At 40.1% G+C, this 22,382-nt stretch overlaps 2 protein-coding genes and 4 non-coding genes across 6 annotated transcripts; 5 read left to right on the top strand and 1 right to left on the bottom strand.

The window, feature by feature from the left end:
- Positions 1 to 6,135: 6,135 nt before the first annotated feature.
- Positions 6,136 to 13,079, bottom strand: rnaseh1 (ribonuclease H1). Its single transcript, XM_033991203.2, has 8 exons — positions 12,566 to 13,079; positions 11,793 to 11,920; positions 10,302 to 10,469; positions 9,382 to 9,481; positions 9,144 to 9,198; positions 8,491 to 8,575; positions 6,726 to 6,850; positions 6,136 to 6,421 (listed from the first exon to the last, which is right to left on the bottom strand). Exons 1-8 carry the CDS (start codon positions 12,691 to 12,693, stop codon positions 6,314 to 6,316), a joined length of 897 nt encoding a protein of 298 aa, XP_033847094.1. The 5' UTR covers positions 12,694 to 13,079; the 3' UTR covers positions 6,136 to 6,313.
- Positions 13,080 to 13,373: 294 nt separating this feature from the next.
- rps7 (ribosomal protein S7) lies at positions 13,374 to 22,324 on the top strand. Its single transcript, XM_033990800.2, has 7 exons — positions 13,374 to 13,460; positions 14,262 to 14,347; positions 14,775 to 14,846; positions 15,831 to 15,974; positions 18,371 to 18,435; positions 20,199 to 20,349; positions 22,217 to 22,324. The coding sequence occupies exons 2-7, from the start codon at positions 14,273 to 14,275 to the stop codon at positions 22,292 to 22,294; spliced, it is 585 nt and encodes a 194-aa protein (XP_033846691.1). The 5' UTR covers positions 13,374 to 13,460; positions 14,262 to 14,272; the 3' UTR covers positions 22,295 to 22,324.
- Positions 14,910 to 15,111, top strand: LOC117393299 (small nucleolar RNA SNORA73 family). Its single transcript, XR_004543138.1, has one exon. It is a non-coding gene; the product is annotated as a small nucleolar RNA SNORA73 family (small nucleolar RNA).
- LOC117393298 (small nucleolar RNA SNORA73 family) lies at positions 18,089 to 18,290 on the top strand. Its single transcript, XR_004543137.1, has one exon. It is a non-coding gene; the product is annotated as a small nucleolar RNA SNORA73 family (small nucleolar RNA).
- Positions 19,570 to 19,771, top strand: LOC117393295 (small nucleolar RNA SNORA73 family). Its single transcript, XR_004543135.1, has one exon. It is a non-coding gene; the product is annotated as a small nucleolar RNA SNORA73 family (small nucleolar RNA).
- On the top strand, positions 20,914 to 21,115 carry LOC117393296 (small nucleolar RNA SNORA73 family). Its single transcript, XR_004543136.1, has one exon. It is a non-coding gene; the product is annotated as a small nucleolar RNA SNORA73 family (small nucleolar RNA).
- Positions 22,325 to 22,382: the final 58 nt, after the last annotated feature.

Raw genomic sequence — 22,382 nt, 5'->3', positions numbered from 1 at the left:
CTGCTCTTCTTTAGGAGAGGCTTGATAACCGCAGTTTTCAAAGCACTTGGGAATGTTCCAGATTGAAGTGACATATTAACTATGTGAGTGAGTGGTGACAGCAAACTGTTGAGCACAGACTTTAAAAATTTAGTGGGTAGCACATCGAGGCAGCATGTAGATGAACTCAGACTGGTGACAATCTCTTGGACAGTTTTATCAGTTACAGGTGTAAAGTGAGTCAGCTCTAAGTGTCTAGGTGGGTGCTGGGTTGTTATTTGTGTTGTGGAATTTATGGCATTTTTAATACCCTGAACCTTGTCATTAAAGAATACTGCAAACTCATTGCACTTAGATATGGAAATTAGTTTTAACGGCAGTGGAGCTGGGGGGTTTGTTAATCTGTTTACCGTTGCAAACAGGATACGAGAGTTTTTACTACAACTTCCAATAATGTCAGAAAAATACCTTTGCCTTGTTCTACATAAACTGTGGTTGTACATGTGCATCTTTTCTCTGTAAATTTCATAATGAACCTGGAGCTTTGACTTGCGCCATTCCCACTCGGCCCTCCGGCACTCCCTTTTCTGTGCCCTGACCGAGTCATCATTCCTCCATGGCGCTTTCTGCTTATCTTTAACCATTTTAACCTTCATCGGGGCAATGGTGTCCAGAACATTCAAAACACTCGAAGTTACAGAGTTCAACAAATCATCAACATCAGAACATGAGGCATTTTCAAAGTATATCATTTCCATGAACAGTGCACCTGTGTTATCATTTATGTGTCTCCTTTGAACAACTGCAGGACCAGCCGCTGGTTTGGGAATAACAGACAGGTCAAAGAAGACACAGAAATGATCAGACAGAGCAACATCCACCACATTGACATTTGAAATATTTACTCCTTTTGTAATGAGCAAGTCCAGAGTGTGTCCTCTGTTGTGGGTGGGCTCGCTGACATGCTGAGTCAGGCCAAAGGTTTCAAGGACAGAACTGAGCTCTTTAGCGTTCCTGTCAAACACATTATCCACATGTACATTAAACCTGGTTTAGTCCTGGTTTAGACCTGGTTTAGACCTGGTTTAATTCTGGTTCAGACATGGTTTAGGCCTGGTTCAGACCTGGTTTAGTCCTGGTTTAGGCCTGGTTTAGACCTGGTTTAGTCCTGGTTTAGTCCTGGTTTAGACCTGGTTTAGTCTTCGTTTAGACCTGGTTTAGTCCTGATTTAGACCTGGTTTAGTCCTGGTTTAGACCTGGTTTAGATCTGGTTTAGTTCTGGTTCAGACCTGGTTTACTCCTGGTTTAGGCCTGGTTTAGACCTGGTTTAGTCCTGGTTTAGTCCGGGTTTAGACCTGGTTTAGTCTTCGTTTAGACCTGGTTTAGTCCTGATTCAGACCTGGTTTAGACCTGGTTTCGTCCTGGTTCAGACCTGGTTTAGTCCTGGTTTAGACCTGGTTTAGTCCTGGTTTAGACCTGGTTTAGTCCTGGTTTAGTCCTGGTTTAGTCCTGGTTTAGTCCTGGTTTAGACCTGGTTTAGTCTTCGTTTAGACCTGGTTTAGTCCTGATTTAGACCTGGTTTAGTCCTGGTTCAGACCTGGTTTAGACCTGGTTTAGCCCTGGTTCAGACCTGATTTAGTCCTGATTCAGACCTGGTTTAGACCTGGTTTAGTCCTGGTTCAGACCTGGTTTAGTCCTGATTTAGACCTGGTTTAGACCTGGTTTAGTCCTGATTTAGACTTGGTTTAGTCCTGGTTCAGACCTGGTTTAGACCTGGTTTAGTCCTGGTTCAGACCTGGTTTAGTCCGGATTTAGACCTGGTTTAGACCTGGTTTAGTCCTGGTTCAGACCTGGTTTAGACCTGGTTTAGTCATGGTTCAGACCTGGTTTAGTACTGATTTAGACCTGGTTTAGACCTGGTTTACTCCTAGTTTAGACCTGGTTTAGACCTGGTTTAGTCCTGATTTAGATCTGGTTTAGTCCTGATTTAGACCTGGTTTAGACCTGGTTTAGTCCTGGTTTAGTCCTGATTTAGACCTGGTTCAGACCTGGTTCAGACCTGGTTTAGTCCTGGTTCAGACTTGGTTTAGCCCTGGTTTCGTCCTGATTTATCGCAGGTTTAGTTCTGGTTCATTCCTATAAGAAATGCAAATGTTTCTTACAAACTGTACATAATGTATTATCAGAAAGATAAAATGCTGCTGTCGCTTCTGATTGACAGGTCTCTCTGTTTCCATGACGACCACAGAGTTCATCCATTACTTTCTTCTTCATAAGTATAAAAACAACAGTATGTTTTCTGATGAATTTTATGATTCTGTAGATTTGGTACGATTACCATTAGGTACATCTGTCTACACCATAACTTTAATGTATTTATTTATATATTTATTTGACAGGGACAATGCAATCTGACATAGTTACAACATGAACATTGCAGCTGATGTGATGCATATAGAGTTTATAGCAAAAGCTAATTCTCAACTCCCGTCCCTGGTTGGGCTTCTCCACAATTCACCAATATGCAAAATATATTAAAACACCTGCCCCTTAAAATAGATACATCAGTGCCCAAAAATACATTCAATACTCACACGTTCTCTCTCTCTCTGTCATACTGCCTATTTACAAGTGGGTACAGTTTTGACTCATTTTCAGCCAGTTCTTAACCCTAGAGGTGAACATTTTCAACTCAGAAATGTTTTTTATTTCAGTGGGCAGTGAGTTCCACAGTTTGCAGCTCTGATATGAAAAGGCGGACTGTCCAAAAGAGGTTCTGCGTTGTGGGATTGTACAGTTCTTGTTTATGGTGCCTCTTGTCACTCTGGTGCTGTTTAATCTTTGTATAAATGTACTGGGGCTCTGGGGCCAAGTTATAAATACACTTAAAACATAATTTAAGAAAACATAAACTAGTAAAACTTTCAAAACTTAATAGATTATATTTTTTAAGGATGTGACAATGATGAAAACGGATTGGCTTTCGATCCATAATTTTGATTGCTTGGTTGTACAAAGAACCAATGCGCTTTGTGGCTGAGGGAGCTGCCTGGGCCCATGCTGTCATGCAGTAGGAGATATGGGAAAAAATCATACCATGCATGTACAGCAGGGCTGCCTGATTTGGAATATATTGCCTTATCAATTTAAAACAATTTAGATTTCTTTGTATTGTTTTGGCTATACTCTTAACATGCTTATCAAATTTTAGTTGGGGGTCTAGGACCAACCCAAGATATTTCAAATCGTTAACTACTTGTATTTTATCATTTTGTAAATTTATTTGAAATCTTTGGTCTACATTTATTTTTTTAATAGAAAAACACATAGAAGCAGTTTTTGCAAAATTTAGAGTCAGCTTATTTTGAGTTAGCCACTGACTAACCTCAGCCATGCATGTGGACAAAACATCCGCCGCCTGCTCTGGTGTCTTGGCGGGTGCATAAAAAACTGCGTCATCTGCATAAAGTTGGCAGCGGACACCTGGGCAGATCAAAGGCAAGTCATTTATAAACAGACTAAACAGCACTGGTCCCAATATGGAGCCCTGAGGTATGCCCATGCGAATATTTGCGAATGGAGATTTATTTTCGGCCACTTTAACACACTGTTTCCTATCCTGAAGGTAAGAGGCAAACCAACAAATTGCCTCAGGGGCGATATTGAATGATGTCATTTTTGATAAAAGCAAACTGTGATTAACGGTTTCGAAGGCTTTTTTTAGATCGAGAAACACAGCTCCTACGACCTCACCTCTATCGAGGGACTTTTTTATATTTTCAATAAAACAGCAGTTTGCTATTTCGGTTGAATACCCTGCTCTGAAACCAAACTGCTGCGAGCTGAGGAGCTGATTAGCCTCCAAGTAGTCAGTAAGTTGTGCTGCTACAATTTTTTCGATTACTTTGGACAGTATAGGTAAAATTGATATTGGCCGGTAATTGGACATAGAATCTGGGCTTCCTGCTTTAAAAATTGGCACAATCACTGCTTTTTTCCAACCTAAGGGAAATTTTGATTTTTTTATGGACAAATTGACTAGATGTGTCAAAGGTTTAACTAATACATTACTGTAGCGCTTGAGAAAACAGCTATTTAGATTATATATATCATTTGATTTAGAATTTGATAACTTTTTTATTATCCGTGTGACTTCTTTCTATGGAAGCCCGTTTCCGCCATGAAAAAAAAAATAAAAGCTCCACAGAAAGTCGAAATTACGAGTTTTAAACTCGTAATTAGGAGTTTTAAAACTCGTAATTAGGAGTTTAAAACTCGTAATTAGGACTTTTAAAACTACTAATTATGAGTTTAAAACTCGTAATTATGAGTTTTAAAACTACTAATTATGAGTTTAAAACTCGTAATTAGGACTTTTAAAACTACTAATTATGAGTTTAAAACTCGTAATTAGGACTTTTAAAAGTATGAATTATGAGTTTATAACTCGTAATTTTGGGAATGTAACATTTACAAAAAGTGAACCTTATCAATTTTGATTAAATGAATTTGGTATTTTAATAATTTCCTCAATAAACCAGCGGGGTTGTGACCAGCTGGCACTCTGCTCAGACCAGGAAAACGAGCGCTCACAGACACAGAGCACAGCTCATGAGTGGTCAGAACAGCACTCAGGGCCCACTGATTTGTTCAAGACGCCAGAAACTTTACTGGAGCTTAATTTATTCATTTTTTAAAAGTATGTAGGTGATAAACATAACAGTCCTCCTCCTGTCTCCTCTGCTCTGTACACTCAGTTGCAGTGTGCTACAAGCTCAATTAAGACTTTAAAAGTTCTAATTACGAGTTTTAAACTCATAATTAGTAGTTTTAAAACTCATAATTACGAGTTTTAAACTCATAATTAGTAGTTTTAAAAGTCCTAATTACGAGTTTTAAACTCCTAATTACGAGTTTTAAAACTCCTAATTACGAGTTTAAAACTCGTAATTTCGACTTTCTGTGGAGCTTTTATTTTTTTTTTCATGGCGGAAACGGGCTTCCATATCTTTCTCATTCACTTCTTCAATGCAAAAATAATTCTCAGGGTGCGTTAAAGGTGGTATATTCACATAATCAGTATTCTCAAAACATTGTGCCAATTCTTCAATTGACTGGACACTGACTAATGCCATACTGTGGAACGTTCCAGACAGAATAGAGATCTCCATAGAGAAAAGACACTTTTAATCACATTTCACTGAGCAAAAGATCGTGGTCCATGTAGTTCTATGAGCAACAAAACAATGAGCCAAATGAGCAGAGATAAGTCAATGATTCCTCTGTGTAAAGTTCTATTCTTGTGTTTATTTATTCATGTTTTGGCCCTCGGCGCTCTCCAGCTTCCTGACCTCAGTTTATGTTTGCCATGGTGATGACAGTGACCCCTGACCTCTTGGATTTCATGGCACAACCATAGATCATATATATTCTTTATCAAATCTATGAACACACTGCTCACACAAATGCTGAAGTCTGAGAAATGCACGTGGCCCTAAATCCGTCCGCAGACCCCACACACTGTTACACCTTGTGACATCAGGTGGTGATCCGGAAAAGCTACTCTGTGTTTTTAAAGTCCATTCAGTTTCACTATTCTCATTCTGATAATTTGAGTTCAATTCACTACAGCTAAACCTCAGTCCTGTTCGCTCATTTAAGCTGCACTCCTCAGTGCTTACAGTCTGCTCCTCTGCTGTTTAATGAAAGATCCAAAAAGTGCCTGAGAACATCACGCTTTTCACAGTCTGGTCCTCTGCATGTGCCACGTCCTTCACAGTCTGGTCTTCTGCATGTGCCACGTCCTTCAGAGTTTGTGTGGTTTATTTGGGCAGTTTGACATCACACTTTGTCCCTATAAAGTGTCTATGGGCCAGTGTAGATCTCACCTTTCGGACCTAACCTCTCAGGGTCAAGTTAAGGTCATTCTCAAAATTGATCTTTAAAACACAAACAGCACAAACACAGTCCCACGCCCCAAAGTCAAGAGGTCTGAGTTCCTGATACTATGTGGAGTTTAAATATTCAGGTAAAATTTAACAGAGAAGCCTCTGAACAAGAGGAATCACACATTCACCATTTGAAATATTTTATAATGAAAATACAATTAACAAAATTGTCTTTACAGTTTTAATAATTTAATTTTTTATTTATTTTAACAAGAACCATGTGCAAACAAACAATTATGGTATGGTAACAAGCAATTGAAATACATTTAAGTATCAGTTATTTACAATCAAACATTCATCTTATAATGTTCCAAAGCGACCCAGCTGAATTGGAACATGTAACTTTATTTAAAAATAAACAAAAACAGGAGGAATAAAGTGTTTTCTTAGAAGTCATCATACTTGTCTCTGCTTGGTCGTTTAGCTGCGCCCTCTCGGGACAGACGATCTGCCTCCTCGTTTCCATGATAACCTGCGTGTCCAGGTATGTGCAGCTGAAACAGACAAGGCCCTGGTTCAAATATCTGTCCCCAGTTTAGTTCTTGGTTTAAATAAAGTTTAAATAAAAACTATTCTATTGGGTAACATTATTAAGCCACACAATGACTCCCTCTTGACTTGCAGCAGGTCAGTCTCCTCTCCAAGGCTGAGGGATTGAAGGGGGGGGGCGAAGGATTTTGTTTTGGTTAACAAATAATTTTTTTTTTATCAGCCCTTATAGTAGGTTTAGTCCAGTTTCAGTCCTGGGTTAGCCCTGGTCCAGACCTTTTCCAGACCATGTTCAGTCCTGGTTCTTACCCATGTGACCTGCAGCTCAGAGTTTAGTTGGTCCAGTTTGATGAAGTCTTCTTTGTTGACGATCTCTCCCCCAGATTTGAGTCTCCAGCCATTTAGTTTCCAGCTCTTCACCCAACTGGTCACACCTGCAACAACCACACCCACCACCACAAACAAAACACAACACCGATGATACCAAAGGTGACACCAAACATGACAACGGCGAAAAACATACTCCAACCTGTTCAAACTTCAGGCCAGTAACAGCTCTTTGTGCTTGTGTGCACTTTGCTCTCAAGTGGATTTAACTATTTGACTTTCTCTACTGTTATGACACTTTGAATAAGATTACATTAATGATACAATGACAGCTGTGCATTTTACTGAGAGTGCTCACACATGAGGTATGTGTAAAATTCGACTCTAAAGACACACTCCAGTCGGACTGGTGCAGGTTCCAGGCACGGCTGGCCCATCAACATACTAAGCGGTTGTTTAGGGCCATGACCACTAGAGGGCCACATCCTCAGAGAGAACTGCCATGGCCTGACCAAATGTATTTTAATTCATTTAAAGTGCACATATGTATGGAAGCCCGTTTCCGCCATGAAAAAAAAAATAAAAGCCCCACAGAAAGTCGAAATTACGAGTTTTAAACTCGTAATTATGAGTTTAAAACTCGTAATTATGAGTTTAAAACTCGTAATTATGAGTTTAAAACTCGTAATTATGAGTTTAAAACTCGTAATTATGAGTTTAAAACTCGTAATTACGAGTTTAAAACTCGTAATTAGGACTTTTAAAACTACTAATTATGAGTTTAAAACTCGTAATTATGAGTTTTAAAACTATTAATTATGAGTTTAAAACTCGTAATTAGAACTTTTAAAGTCTTAATTGAGCTTGTAGCACACTGCAACTGAGTGTACAGAGCAGAGGAGACAGGAGGAGGACTGTTATGTTTATCACCTACATACTTTTAAAAAATGAATAAATTAAGCTCCAGTAAAGTTTCTGGCGTCTTGAACAAATCAGTGGGCCCTGAGTGCTGTTCTGACCACTCATGAGCTGTGCTCTGTGTCTGTGAGCGCTCGTTTTCCTGGTCTGAGCAGAGTGCCAGCTGGTCACAACCCCGCTGGTTTATTGAGGAAATTATTAAAATACCAAATTCATTTAATCAAAATTGATAAGGTTCACTTTTTGTAAATGTTACATTCCCAAAATTACGAGTTATAAACTCATAATTCATACTTTTAAAAGTCCTAATTACGAGTTTTAAACTCATAATTAGTAGTTTTAAAAGTCCTAATTACGAGTTTTAAACTCGTAATTACGAGTTTTAAACTCATAATTACGAGTTTTAAACTCATAATTACGAGTTTTAAACTCATAATTACGAGTTTTAAAACTCCTAATTACGAGTTTAAAACTCGTAATTTCGACTTTCTGTGGAGCTTTTATTTTTTTTTTCATGGCGGAAACGGGCTTCCATACATATGCACTTGAAATAAAGGAAAACAGCTGTGTGCTTTCACATCTTATCAGGGTCATCACATAATGAAATGGTTCTAAAAGACAGTTTAGGAGTGATACTGAACAAAAAACGAGTGCAAGATAAAAGTGAGAGCTTTGTTTTTTGCTAATAATGTCATGCTAAGTTAATGTGCTAGCATACAATGATTTTTTTTAAAACTGTGCATCCATTAGAGAGGCACAACCAAAATCTGGTTGGGCCAAATGCCTAATTGGCCCTGGTTTCTAGTTCTTTCTGGTTCCATGTTCTCACCATTGATGGTGAACTTGCTGTCCGTGTACAGCACTAGTTTGTGGATGTTGTTCGCTTTGGCCAGCTCCAACGCTCTGCAGGCCGCCTGGAGGACGACACAGGGATTACATGCAGTTGAACCGATGCAAAAGGTAAAAATGAAATCATGCCTCAAACATATTGTGCAGTAGTTCACTGAACTTTCCATCATGTAAAGTGTTTTTAAATAAAGGACCATTACTGTTATCAGTGGGGCAGGGACCAGATCTCATAAAATAAAATATTTTTTAATATTTTAAATAAGATTTTTTTCTTTTTTTTATGCCAAATGTTTTCATTTGAGGCAGAGATAAGTGTTCGGAGTGTTAAGTGTAAGAGTTACACCTCTTGAGAAGTTATAATTCCAAAAGGCAATGGTATAATGACAGCAAAATATAAAATAAAATAAATAAAACATTGTGAGGCCAAAATTGTGACAAGATCAACTCAGTGCATTTGCCTCATTCCTGTAGAAATGATGTCTAGTCCCATCCCTGTTTCTCTGTAAGAACGAGGTCTAAACCACTTTGGTCACATTCATCTTGTCTTCAGTTATGGTTGTTCATATTTTCATTTCTTTTAAATAACATTTTCTGTCTAAAAGAAATCAGGGCATTAACACGGTCCAGACTGACCTGGATCTCTGCTCTCTGATTGGTCTGTCGTCCCTCCAGTCGCTCCGACACGTTCCTGAGGAGACACAGTGGTTTAGTGCGTCAGGCCACTACAGAATGTGGTGGCCCTGTTTCTCTGTAAGAACAAGGTCTAAACCACTTAGGTCACATTCATCTCGTCTTCATCAGACCCTCATCTGAGGGTCTCAGTGTCTCACGTCAGAAGGTCAAAGGGTCACAGCGTCAAAAAGTCACTCACAGTGGGTGGTACGGGCCCCAGTAAACGCCAATCCCTGCCTGCGCTGAACTCTTCCCATTCGATGAGCAGCAGCCGTCAGTGTACACCACTACACTGTCCCCTGAAGGCCACAAAGAGAATCACAAAAATTCATCAGAAATATCTCACAACAGTAGCTCAGTTGGTAGAGTGTCCTCGTTCCATTCCCCCTATCGACATAAAACATAATTGGTTGAGTGGTCAGATCCACTGACCCACAGGTTGGCGGTGCAATTCCAGCTCACACAGATGAATGCTGTCATTGTGCCCTTGGGCAAGACACTTAACCTACCTCGCCCCAGTGTCTGTGTACACTGGTGTATGAATGTTTGTGTGAATGGGTGAGTGTTTCCTTGATGTAAGGCACTTTGAGTGCCTTGAAGGTGGAAAAGCGCTATATAAAAATGTGGCCATTTACCATCCCCAGTCCCAGAGCATTTCCAGGTCTGCTCTGTTAACACTTAACCTGCAATTGGCTCTCTGCTCTCTCACTGAGCAGTGAACTGCTGTATCATTTAAACTAAATGACAATGGAATGACAGGGAGCCAAGCGATGGTGGTCCTGGCAATTTTCTGGGTAAAATGCCCTAACGGCCGCAGCATTAGGGCATTAATGAGCGAACTGAGCGATTTTATTCAAATCTCAACTTTCCAAGATAAAAGAACATTAATGCAAACAAGTCAGAACCCCAATATCTCATCTCAGAATCACGGGTTCCCGAGGACCACATGAATGCAGCATTAGTCACACATAATCTTTACCTGCATATTCCCGGTAATTGACTCTGTTCCAGTCAAATGCAGTTCAATTGCCAGTACATGCTGCATGTGTGAACGGGGCTTTGTATTCACTGTCCCCCCCCCCCGCCACTCTCCCTCCTCCTCTGCACCACCACCCGTACCCATATAAGTGAAGTCGCTGGAGCTGGTGGCCTCTTGCTTGGCTCTTTTCTGGGGTGTTTCCTGCTCCTCCTCTCCTCTGTGGCGCCTCTTGGGTCCGAGAGGGATGTACTGCAGTGGCTCCGGGCCTCGTTTGGGCAGAACTGCAGGAGCCGGGTCGGAAATTTGAGCTGCACCAAGAACAGGACAGTAAGTCATAACTGTTATAATGTTCCTTTATTAAAAGTAGATGGTCTTTAAGTTATGTTAAATGATAAATGCAAAGAAAGGTTTTATGTAGTTTTTAAAGTGTCCAGACCATACACTGTATACAGAAGTGGACTAAATGAGTGTGACATTACCCATACCGTTTGGCTCCAGTTAAATGAAGCCAGTTGAGGCTAGCAGTTTTAGTGACTACCTGGAGCCAAAATCCATATTTGGAAATCCAAGGACTCTCATCATAGCAACCAACAAGCCAATATGGAGTGAAAAAATGACGAGCCTGACAGCAGCAGAGAAGGGTTTTTCAATAGAAAGTGAATTGAAGCTGGGAGCGCGCCAATGTACACTTTCTCTTTGGAACACAGTGGCAGAGAGTATGCAAACTGTGGTTAGCCATGTCCATTTATACAGTCTTCTGTAGTTCTGTATTTCTGACCTGGTTTAGCCCGGATTTGAATTAGATTCTGGTTAAACATGCAATTTGATCTGGTTTTATAATTTATCGTTACATTGCCCCCATATAATAAAACAACAGTAAAACCAAAATCCAAACTAGATAATAATTTGATCAAGTTGTCTGAATGGTTTTGGAATGGTTTTGAGCTGTATTTTTTATTCATTCTATGCTATAAAACTCTTTCAATACTCCTCATGGTATCAGAATAAGTTAAATATTTAAGTTTAAGCATCTATCCAAATTGTTCTATCAAGGTTACAATATGGTTTTCTGCCTGTGTAGGAAATGAGTTGACTGTCTCCAGGTCAAACCTGTCTGGTGCAGTGGACCAGATCTGAGCCAACATCCTGGTCAGGACTCAGGAGAACCTAGCTAGAGGATTTTGCCTATTGATACTTTGCAGTGACATCACGCTGGGAGTGTTTTACATGTATCTTCATGGTGGAATGTTTAGCAGTTACCAAGTTACCAAGAAAAAAATGAATTTAAACAAAACGTCTTCAGGAGCCTGTGATCAATACAAGGTCATGGTCCTGTTTAGGTGTTTGATTTTCAGCAAAAAAGATGAGAGTGACTAAGTGAAAAACTGTTGGCTAATGCTAGCTAGCTTGTGACTGTATTTTTATGTGTGAGAAACTTTTTTAACAGCACAAATCAGCTCACCTGTTGTAGTTCCAACTAAGTTAGACTTTACTCTGAGCTTTATTTTAACATGACCTGACCACTAAAGAACTAACAAAGGCTCAGACAAAGCAAGCAAAGTTAGCAGGGAATGTTGATGACGTCAGGTGCAAATTATCAGTAATACATGTTTGCCTGTAACATATTTCACCTGTCTCTGGTTTGGGAGGTGAAACAATGGGATTCTCTCCCCGGACAAAAGCCCAGGCATCTTTTTCTGTCGGGAACTTTTTAAAGACGGCAGCGGGAAACTTGTCCACCTGCGTTTTACATTCATCCCTAAAAGAAAAACATATTAATAAAGCTCTACAAAAATACAACAAAATACATGTTCAAAATTTTTGATTAAGTAAAAAAAAATTGCATTTGTAAGTGAGTACAATTCTAGTGATGTTAATGTAAATAGTTATGGGTAAAAATGTATTACCAATCCATAAACACTTAGCAGCATCACCTGCTCTGATTGGACTGAGTTCAGAGAGTATGCAAACTGTGGTTTGAAACTACTAAATTCAGCTTTAAATTGTTTAAATTGATGTAAAATGCTAAAATCTGTTAAAAAGTAATTAATACTACTATTTTCAGGTACACTGTTTACTTTTACAATTTTAGAAGCAGTACTTCTAATGGAATGCATTTTTAGACATGTAACTGGACTTTTACTTGAACACACATTTGCAATACTCTTTCCACCACATAGACTGTATATATAAACTTCAAACAGTCTATGCTCCACCTCTTGTTAACACATAAAATATGTAAATACAAACAAAGTTTAGAAGTATGGTTGACGTTCAAACAATAACACTGTCTTAAAAGTGCGTTTTTTGTGAACGAGGTTTGGTGTATCAATGATCAAATATAGATCTAACACATTTAATCAAAGAGGAAATGCTACTGTGCTGATTTTTGACGGCGCACTACCATGTTTTGTAGACTCCAGGCTTGAGTCCTTTCCTCACCGCGTAGTAAAACTTCCCCTTCGGCATGACTCCTGCGCCGCTCCAAACCGACTTCCGAACTCCGCTGAAAAACCTACTCAACCTGAACATAACCTGTTTTAATGAAACAGTGACGACCCCCAGCCCAGAGGCATTATAACGGGGACTTTAACGCACATATGTCCAGTTCGGCTTGATTTGTACGTTTAATTAATATCGTCTTTCATAGATATAACTAAAATAAATAACTAAATTGAGACGGAAAACCGCTAATGGATACTCTCCTCACTCACGTAAGATCACCTTTTTGTCACATAATTTGGGCTTTTGCGTAACTAATCCTTCACAAATTACATCTTTGGATAATTCCGTTCATAAACTGCACGATATCTGACACAAAAATACCAAAAATACCAAAAATCCGCAGAAAATGCCCAGAAGCGAAAGTAACGTTATTTTAATAGATCCATATGACAACAGCACAGACGAACATTCCGTGAGTTCGGACTAGTCTCGCGATAGTAGAAATGTTACGTTCGTTTTACTCTGAGATTTTCCTAAATGTTGTGTAAACTCGTCAATATTTTTTTCTGGCCGTTTTATCGAACTAAAATCAGACTGAAATTGAAAGTTATTTTGGTTTATAAAAATAATTAATTATCTATAATAAATGTCTGATTAAAAATACATTAAAATACGTGGTTCTTTTGGCATATATGTCACTTTGTACATTTATAATCCTACTTTGTTATAAAACTTGAACGCAGCTATATCATGCTGGGTTGTGTTATCTCTCGCGAGATCGCCAAAGGCCTCGCGCTGTGATTAATCCAACTCTCGCGATGTTCCGGTCTCTTCCTTGGCCGTCGTTGACTGAGGTTAGTCGTGACATTTCTCCCTGGATTCACGTTTCTACTTCAAACTTCACTTTACAAACGTTACATTCTTCAATTCTGGCATCGGAATCCAAGTTAACCCTTTGATACGTTAGATTAAGAGATTAAAGGCCATTGATGGCTTTTAAAATGTGTACATTTAGCCGTAGTATGAGCGCTTAAGAGTGGAGGGAGCTAGTCACCAATCTCTACGTGAATAGGCCGGACATGTGTTCACGCTGGGCTAATTTGGAGTTCAAGCTTTATAATGGCCTCCGTTTCAGTTTTAATGCTCCGAAAGTTCATTTTATGCTTTTAAAATGTCTGCCTATTTACGTAAACTTAGCGGAGCGGGATCTGAAGGGTTTCTATTGAGTTAGCAGGCTGTGGAAGACGGGCTAGCTTCTGTTATGGACCTGGTTATTTACAGTCTATAGGTTCAACGTAGGCTTTGGGATTAAAAATGAACATACAAGTTTGTTATATTTAAGTGTTCAATAGTAAAGTTTAGAAAATTTAATTTTTTCAATAATGAACAGTAGAGGGTTAGCTGTGGCCCATGGCTAACCCACTGGACTGTCAATTTAGCCTGATTGGCGTTTATAAAACTAAGACTTCAAGATTTCAGATGTCTTTAGCTGTTGAATGGTTTGTATATTAAAGCAGTATAAAGTCTTTCGTAGTTGATGTACCTTTGCTGGATCCTGAACATAGTGAGCTGTTATAAACCAGTGCTGTACCCTTAATTCTCTGCATGTCGGAAACCAATTTTTCTCATTTTAATTCCACTTTTTATTTCCCCAGAGACAAAGGCCATGTTCAGTACAAGCGCCAAAATAGTGAAGCCCAATGGCGAGAAGCCAGACGAGTTTGAGTCTGGCATTTCTCAGGTGAGTTTTCAAAGTGTTATGGGGGTTATGATTGGACATGACATCACCGAGGCTTCAGTTAGACATGTAGACTGTGTAATCCCTAACTCGTCCAAAAGTGGTTTAATGCAGAAGGTTTTAGTGGTAGTCATCCGGACTGCAAATACGTGTCCAGATGGCGACTAAAACTGTCTATGTTAAATACAAGCAGGTAATGAGGAAGCCAGAAACCTGTGCTTGTACTAATGTAATACAAGTGTCAAAAGAGCAGTTGGCAGCTACATCTGCATATTCTGATGAGGGAACCATCATGAGCCTGGGCATTCTCTGCAGATTAAGAACCAAATGTAGTTTCTGCAGTTTGTCTGCAGTCACATCTGTTTGCATGTCCCAGTGACATGTCCTGTTTTCCTCCTGGGCACTAATGTTTTGACCCTGTTTGTTTCAGGCTCTGCTCGAGCTGGAGATGAACTCTGACCTCAAGGCTCAGCTGAGAGAGCTGAACATCACCGCAGCAAAGGTTTGTGATGGTGTGATAACACCACTCTATGCTAAAGCTAACACAATTTAATAAAAATACATACCGACGTGGGTGTGCCTCCAGTTCAGGCCCCCTAGTGGCGGATGGGCGCGTAGCTCTGAGCAGAGACGTACAGGTCCCTTTCCACGACGTCGAACATGAAGCTGGTCCCGGCTGCAGCTGTGAGGACCAAGCCTGTATATTCCTACATCTCCCAGAGTCTTTTGGGCTGTGACTGGGCAGAACGACCATACAGGACACAGATTCAATACTAAAACTTTCATATAAAACTGTTACATGTACTCTTTGCCTAAACATTCTGTATTGGATTTTAATTGTTGATAGGTTCACAACCTGTATTACAGTTCAAAAGAGAAGAGAAGACGAGAGATTATTTTGTCTCAATATTGAGGAGAAAGAGCGGAGAGGCAAAAAACCTTCAGTTACAAATCACCTCGCACCCCTTCTGAAGGCCCACACCGTTTTTCTCCTCCTTTTATTAAAGTTAGGAAACCCTAGTTACAAACACATACAAAGCTTACTTCTGAAGGGATCTGAAGGGACATATACTCTGCAAGCAGTGTAAAAATATATGACGAAATTCACAGAGAAATATATTCTGTTTTTGCATTTCCAGAAGGTCACTCTTCCCCTTCGCACAAACATCCTCCCATGATGTTTCTGTTTTAGGGTTTCACAGTGACCTTCTTCCCGTGGGATCCTGCACTTTCAAAAGACATTTTCTGCAAGACTCAAGCACAAACATTAGTGCAGATTACATAGTTTACATAGTTGAATATAATGATTATAATAAAGAGTGAACATTACAGTACCTTTTTAAAATGAACAGTGAGATAACATAATATAACTTGAATATATATTTTGAATCCATCAATTGTGTAAATTTGTTTGTTCTCTAAACTACAGTCTAATATCTGAACATATCTCCACTTTACACTCACGTCTTCTCTCTATTGTTATTAGGAGATTGAAGTTGGCGGGAACAGGAAAGCCATCATCATTTTCGTGCCGGTGCCCCAACTCAAATCGTTCCAGAAGATCCAGGTGCGTCTTGTCCGAGAGCTGGAAAAGAAGTTCAGCGGGAAACACGTGGTCTTCATCGCACAGGTGAGAAGGAGCAGCGTAACCATAGAAACACCTGGTCTTCATTTTCACCATGACTTTTAAAAAATTTGACAAAGGGTGGAAATTAACATTTTGAAAAACTGATTTACCTATTGCCATGTTACACAAAATGCATTCTTTTGGTTTTTTTTGTTTTTTTAGCAGTGTTATAATGCTGTTACCTCCTCAAAAAACATACCTGGAGTTGTTTTGTTTCATTTACACATGTTTAAGTAACCATTTTATTAATCTGTGTACATGTCCAAAGCTCAAAATGTTGTTAGACCTTGTGATGTCATGAAGTGGTAGTTTTCAAGTAGTTTCAACAGCTCCCTTTTTGGCCATTCTAGGGCTGCAATTATCCAAATGATTCTAGTGATGTGTAGTTTCAAAACACAGTGGAGCACTTCCTGTATTACTACATGACATCACAAGGTGGAACTGTTTTGAGAGAAGGGCTCAGCCTAAATCTGCAGGGTTTGTGTGTTAAACATGTGTGAATGAAACGAAACAACTCCAGGTCTGTTTGTAATGAAACATTAACATGAAGAATGGCACAATATGGGCCCTTTAGCTCCATCTGAGTAAATCCTTAAAATTGCTCTGTATGGAGACTAGAGGTAAGATCTTAAACCCAAGCCCGAGTCCGAGCCTGACGGGGTCGGGCCTAAAATGTCAATCATTACGTTCGGGTCGGGCTGGGCCGGGCTTCTCTCTAGCTGACTTTTTAAAAATAAATATATGTTTGTAAAAATGTAAACTAAAACGATGTGTGGATACTAAACTTAGGAATACTTGTTATAAAAAAATAATAATTTGGATAAAACAGAGAAGGCGCTGTAAGGTAATTGCTATTTAACTACTAAACAGGAGCCGCAGAGCCAGAGCATACTCTGCGCACGTGAACGCCGCCCTCTTAATCTTCCCCTCCGCAAGTCCGCATCTATTTTGACCTGGTATCCCTGATATGGAGCAGCAAGAAGTAAAGGATAAACTAAAGACAGGGGAACTGAAAAGGCAAACACGCACCAGCAAGCGTGAGGTGTGGAAATGCTTCAATTGATTGTTGAAAATGCTACAGAAACTTGCGTTGGCTTCGCTGAATGTAGTCAATGTGGCGCTTTGCTTTCATACGAGAGCAAAAAGACTGGCACCTCGACGCTGAGCAGGCATTTAAACAGCTGTACTGGCAAAAGTGATGATCGTCAAACATCTATATCATCATTTGTCCCAAAGACCGCACTTCGCACTAAGCAGGCCATCACAGACAAGTGCGTGGACTTTTGCTGTGAGGACCTTAGACCATTTTCAGTAGTTAGTGGCGAAGGTTTTTTATTAGTAGGCTTATTTTTATGCATGTTTAACTTTGTTTGGTTCTTTATTTTTTTTTAATTTATCCTCACAAATAAAATATGAAATTTCGGGTTTGCTTCGGGCTCAGGCCTGCAAATCAAGTTAATTGGTCGGGCTCGGGCTGGGTCGGGCTTTAATACCCGCGGGCCTGGGTCGGGTCGGGCTGGATTTTTTAGGCCCGATCTTACCTCTAATGGAGACATCTGGACTGGGCGTATTTTTATGCCTCAGGTTTTGTGATATAGTATTACTGTGGACTGTACAAAGTGATAGTTTTAGCCAAAGTTTGTCTGTGGCCAGTGCACATGAATGTATTAATTTTATTAAGAATGATGCAAATCAATGAATATTTGTAATTAAATATACCAGATTATTGCAATGTCCTTGTTCTGGGGCAGGTAATTCAGAACACAATTACAAAACATAAGTGTTCATTATAATCATGCAATGGTCATGAGCTGATTGGCCTCTAGCATCTTTAAATCTTAATCTACTATAAGTGTGAACATTTGCAACATTTTACTCCTAAATCCTGACCTCAGTTACAACACAGTGGAACCACTCTTCGAATATTTTAGTAACTTGAAATAAGATTAGAGAACCCTGCATGTGAAAAATGTGAACTTTCCCTTGTTCTAAAAATCAAAGAATTCAGAAGTGCCTAAAGTTAACTGCAGAGGTCGTGGAATATTTTGCTTAAGTCATATTTTAAACTGGAACGTTCTATTGCGAAGATTAGAAAAACTTCTGAAACATGGAGTTTCACGACGTGGGTGTGCCTCCAGTTCAGGCCCCCTAGTGGCGGATGGGCGCGTAGCTCTGAGCAGAGACGTACAGGTCCCTTTCCACAACGTCGAACATGAAGCTGATCCCAGCTGTAGCTGTGAGGACCAAGCCTGCATATTCCTACATCTCCCAGAGTCCATTGGGCCGTGACTGGGCAGAACGACCATGCAGGACACAGTCAAATGTTCAGGTCCCCATGTTACAAAGGTGTCATTGTGTCTGAGTGCTGTGAATGAATTAGTGAATGTTTTCATTTCCAGAGGAGAATTCTGCCCAAACCCACGAGGAAAAGCCGTACGAAGAACAAGCAGAAGCGCCCTCGGAGGTGAGACACAAACACATTTCATGGGTCGTGTTTTTGTCACGGCTCGTCTGTGTGCATGTTTGTCATGTTCATGTGCCCTGACATGAACCTTGGGCAGGTTTCACCAATGGTGGACCCAGAGTAATGGCTGAAGTCAGTAAAACATAATTGAAGAAAAATCTCCTTTGGGACCAGCATATATCTGATCCTCCATCAGAAGCTGCATAATGCATGGGCCCCTGTTAGACCTCATTTAGCACTATTCCGGTCCTGGTTTAGTGCCATCGTAGAGCAGTTTAAGTCCCATTTTATGCGGGATGTAATCCTGCTTCAGGGTTGGTTTAGATTGGGTGGTGCATGGAAAGCCAAATATTCCTTGGATGGTGTTTTGTAAAATGTTGTTGTGAAATAAACTATTGAATGTAGTTTGTATTAGTTTGGATTTGCATGAACCCGTGTTTGTGTCGACTTTGCCATCACTAGGTTAGCACTAGCTGAACAGAATTTTGCACAGCTTGCCAGCATTTGCAAATGGTTTAACAATCATGAATTAATCTGAATACCTGTAACCTCCTAGGACCTGGCATCCACATTTCTGGTCTAGACAACCCAAAATGTGTTGTCGACATTACTTTTTTTTTTCTGTACAAGGTTCTGGTGTCCACATATGAGGACATTTTACTGCCTTGGTTTAATAATTGTGATATTTTTAATTGCGATTTTTGTGGCCGCAATCATGAGTCTAAATTTTTAATATCGTCCTATCCCTAGTCTCAGTAGTGATGTTTTTGCCTCGCCTGGAATGTTCATCAGTATGGCATTAAAACTAATTGAAAGACAGATGGACTTGTTAAGTGGTTTATAGGTGCTCAGATCATTTGATAAACCAGCATTGTTGCTGTCAGCAGTGTTTCCTTATAGATCTGACCTGTAGCTTGGCCTGGAGGGTTCACCTTCCTTTTATGGAGATGGACGTTTACGGCAAAGCAATTGTATCTCCATGGAGATGAGCTGCATCGTGAGCTAATGCTTGACGAGCATTTGAGATGGCTCTAAACAGCTGAACTCGAACACAGAAATGGGATGTGGGTTTTTGTGGCGTTTTCGTAGATAAGATATATTTGATAAAGCTCAAGTCCAAAGATAAACTGAATACCGACGTGGGTGTGCCTCCAGTTCAGGCCCCCTAGTGGCGGATGGGCGCGTAGCTCTGAGCAGAGACGTATAGGTCCCTTTCCACGACGTCGAACATGAAGCTGGTCCCGGCTGCAGCTGTGAGGACCAAGCCTGCATATTCCTACATCTCCCAGAGTCCTTTGGGCTGTGACTGGGCAGAATGACCATGCAGGACACAAACCTAAAAACTGCCCACAAAGTTGGTGCAGCTGTTGCCATGGGCTGGTTTGACTAAATTTGTTCTTACTGATGCAGTAGTTCTTGACAGTACAAGTTGGATGTGTCTGTCCCCCAGTAGAAATTCACTTTACTCAAAAGAATCTCTAAAGGTTTTCCTTCATTTTACATATAACAGTACAAACGAAGCATGTCGGCTTTTTACCCATTACAGTAGTACATTTAAACAAATGATGTAAAGTTGGTCATAGTTTTCCTTTATGGACAACCTTTTTGAGGCCCCTCTGACCCCACTTTGAAATCTTTATCACCATTCACACTAAACGATGTGAATGACACTATAATGGCATGGTTCCCAAAGTCTTGGCCCTTCCTTAAACAGTGTGGTTTGGTTTTTTTTGTACCCTGATGACCATGTTTATTTTTTCCAGTCGTACCCTGACGGCAGTGCACGATGCCATCTTGGAGGACCTGGTGTTTCCCAGTGAGATCGTGGGCAAAAGGATCAGAGTGAAGATGGACAGCAGCCGTCTCATCAAAGTACACCTGGACAAGGCTCAGCAGAACAACGTGGAACACAAAGTAAATAGCAGCAGTAGCACAAGCAGTAGTGTGCTGTGTGGTATTACTATTACTTGCACCACCCAAATACTGGACAAGGTTCAGCAGAACAAAGTAAATGACACAGAGCACACTCCTTCAGCTACAGAATATTACTACACAACATACTTGTAATGTCCTCCTCTTCAAAACATCCCTGGAGTTCTTCATTCACACTTGTTTCATTAATCCATTTATCCAAATTCAAAGCCCATAAACGATTACTGGACTCAACCATGCAGTTTGACCGCAGAAAGTGAGCAGGGCATTCTCTTATTGGAAACGGAAGTGAAGCTTATATATTTTCCACATGGAGACGTTCATGTTTGTGAAATGTGATATTGATTCCAAGGTGACCAAAAGCATATGTCCTTGTAGCTTTAACTCCCTTTGAAATATATTTTCAATTTGAGCTCAAATGTCATACAGCTACACCAACTTTGGGTGAAGCAGGGTTACATTTTCTGTAGATGTGAGTGCATCAGTCCTTGTGCCCTTTTCTGGCCAATTTTTGCACATGGAGAGCCTCATAATTTTTTTTTATGACTGACGTGGGTGTGCCTCCAGTTCAGGCCCCCTAGTGGCGGATGGGCGCGTAGCTTTGAGCAGAGACGTACAGGTCCCTTTCCACGACGTCAAACATGAAGCTGGTCCCAGCTGCAGCTGTGAGGACCAAGCCTGCATATTCCTACATCTCCCAGAGTCCTTTGGGCTGTGACTGGGCAGAATGACCATGCAGGACACAGTTCTGGCAACGTATCTAAGCACAATGTATTGCTGATGAAAATGTCTTTATGACCGGTCTATGCAAACATAATTAAACGATAATGTTAAATTCCATGATGCCACTGACACAAAAGCTCCCAAAGAACTACTTCATGTACACTTTAGTCAAGTTATGTATTCAACCATCTACAGCTCAGATCTTTCCCTCTCATACAAGAAAAAGTCCCCACATAAATGTTGAGCCTAAAAAGAATAAAACCTCATGTATTTAATGATAAGTTGATATTGTAATTATTGTGACTTTTGGGCTCTATCATAATTTATGCAGTTTAACTAAAGTATGGGAGGCTTAGTCTGACTAAAGTCTATGGGAGACATTGAGTCTGAGGTAGTATGCCAGCATAGGGCGCAAGAACACCTGCTGGAAGGGATTTCCTGCATTTTGGATCTGTCATTTTCCTGGGTAAATTGTTGTGAATATGCAGAGAAGGCTTGTGTGAGTATAGCCAGAACATTGCCAATAGCATTGCTTATTTTCCTGGTTCTGAGAGCGAGAGCACAGGGAGGCACATGTACCTTAAGTGTAAACAGCAGATCTGGCCCTGTACTGGGACTGGTGTGAATGGGATCGCAGTAGTGACTCCTGAAATTTTCAGAAAACTTTGGGCTTAAATTGTTAATTATGTGATTAAAAACAAATCAAATAGGCTTTTTAGATATTTGAATGTCTAAAGTTCAGAACCTAAATGATTTACACTCTTGTCATCTACTAAAGATGTGTGTTGATGGATTGATCAACTAAAAGGTGTGGTAAAAGCTCCATCTCTGTATCTGACCCAAACTGCACTCACAAGACTACACCTGCAGGGGGAGTTCATGCCAAAAGTATTTATGTAGAAATTAGTACTAGGAAACAATTTATTTCTATTAAGACAGCTTTGTAAAAAAAAAAAAAAAGCAGTTTACGTTCATAAATTTAATCTAACTCACAATTCGCTTCTCCTTTCTGCTGTTTTTTCCCATAGGAATCCTTATCTAAATGAAAGGGTTAGTCGACTAATACTGACGGGCCCACAGCCCGTGTGTTTTGGTCCATCTGCTGACTGATGTTTTCTTTTTCCAGGTGGAGACGTTCTCTGGAGTCTACAAGAAGCTCACAGGGAAAGACGTTGTTTTTGAGTTCCCAGAGTTCCAGCTGTAAATGCAAAACCAATAAATTTGTGTACTGTTTGTGTGTGTGTGCGCGCACCTTATTCCTCAACAGTGATGGTGCCGTCCACACTTGCGGC

Source organism: Periophthalmus magnuspinnatus, chromosome 24, assembly GCF_009829125.3.
Source record: "Periophthalmus magnuspinnatus isolate fPerMag1 chromosome 24, fPerMag1.2.pri, whole genome shotgun sequence".
NCBI classification, from domain to species: domain Eukaryota; kingdom Metazoa; phylum Chordata; class Actinopteri; order Gobiiformes; family Gobiidae; genus Periophthalmus; species Periophthalmus magnuspinnatus.
Note: the sequence above shows the minus strand (reverse complement) of the source record. Positions and strands in the feature narration are given on the sequence as shown.

What these genes read in the sequence shown, in the direction of transcription:
- rnaseh1 (XM_033991203.2), bottom strand. Translation starts at nt 12,693, where the DNA reads ATGTTCAGGTTGAGTAGGTTTTTCAGCGGAGTTCGGAAGTCGGTTTGG. An exon ending in ACCTCCCAAACCAGAGACAG is followed by an intron (nt 10,470 to 11,792) that starts GTGAAATATGTT and finishes TTCTTGGTGCAG; the next exon opens with CTCAAATTTCCGACCCGGCT. An exon ending in CTGAGCTGCAGGTCACATGG is followed by an intron (nt 6,422 to 6,725) that starts GTAAGAACCAGG and finishes TGTCTGTTTCAG; the next exon opens with CTGCACATACCTGGACACGC.
- rps7 (XM_033990800.2), top strand. Translation starts at nt 14,273, where the DNA reads ATGTTCAGTACAAGCGCCAAAATAGTGAAGCCCAATGGCGAGAAGCCA. An exon ending in TGAACATCACCGCAGCAAAG is followed by an intron (nt 14,847 to 15,830) that starts GTTTGTGATGGT and finishes TATTGTTATTAG; the next exon opens with GAGATTGAAGTTGGCGGGAA. An exon ending in AAGCAGAAGCGCCCTCGGAG is followed by an intron (nt 18,436 to 20,198) that starts GTGAGACACAAA and finishes TATTTTTTCCAG; the next exon opens with TCGTACCCTGACGGCAGTGC.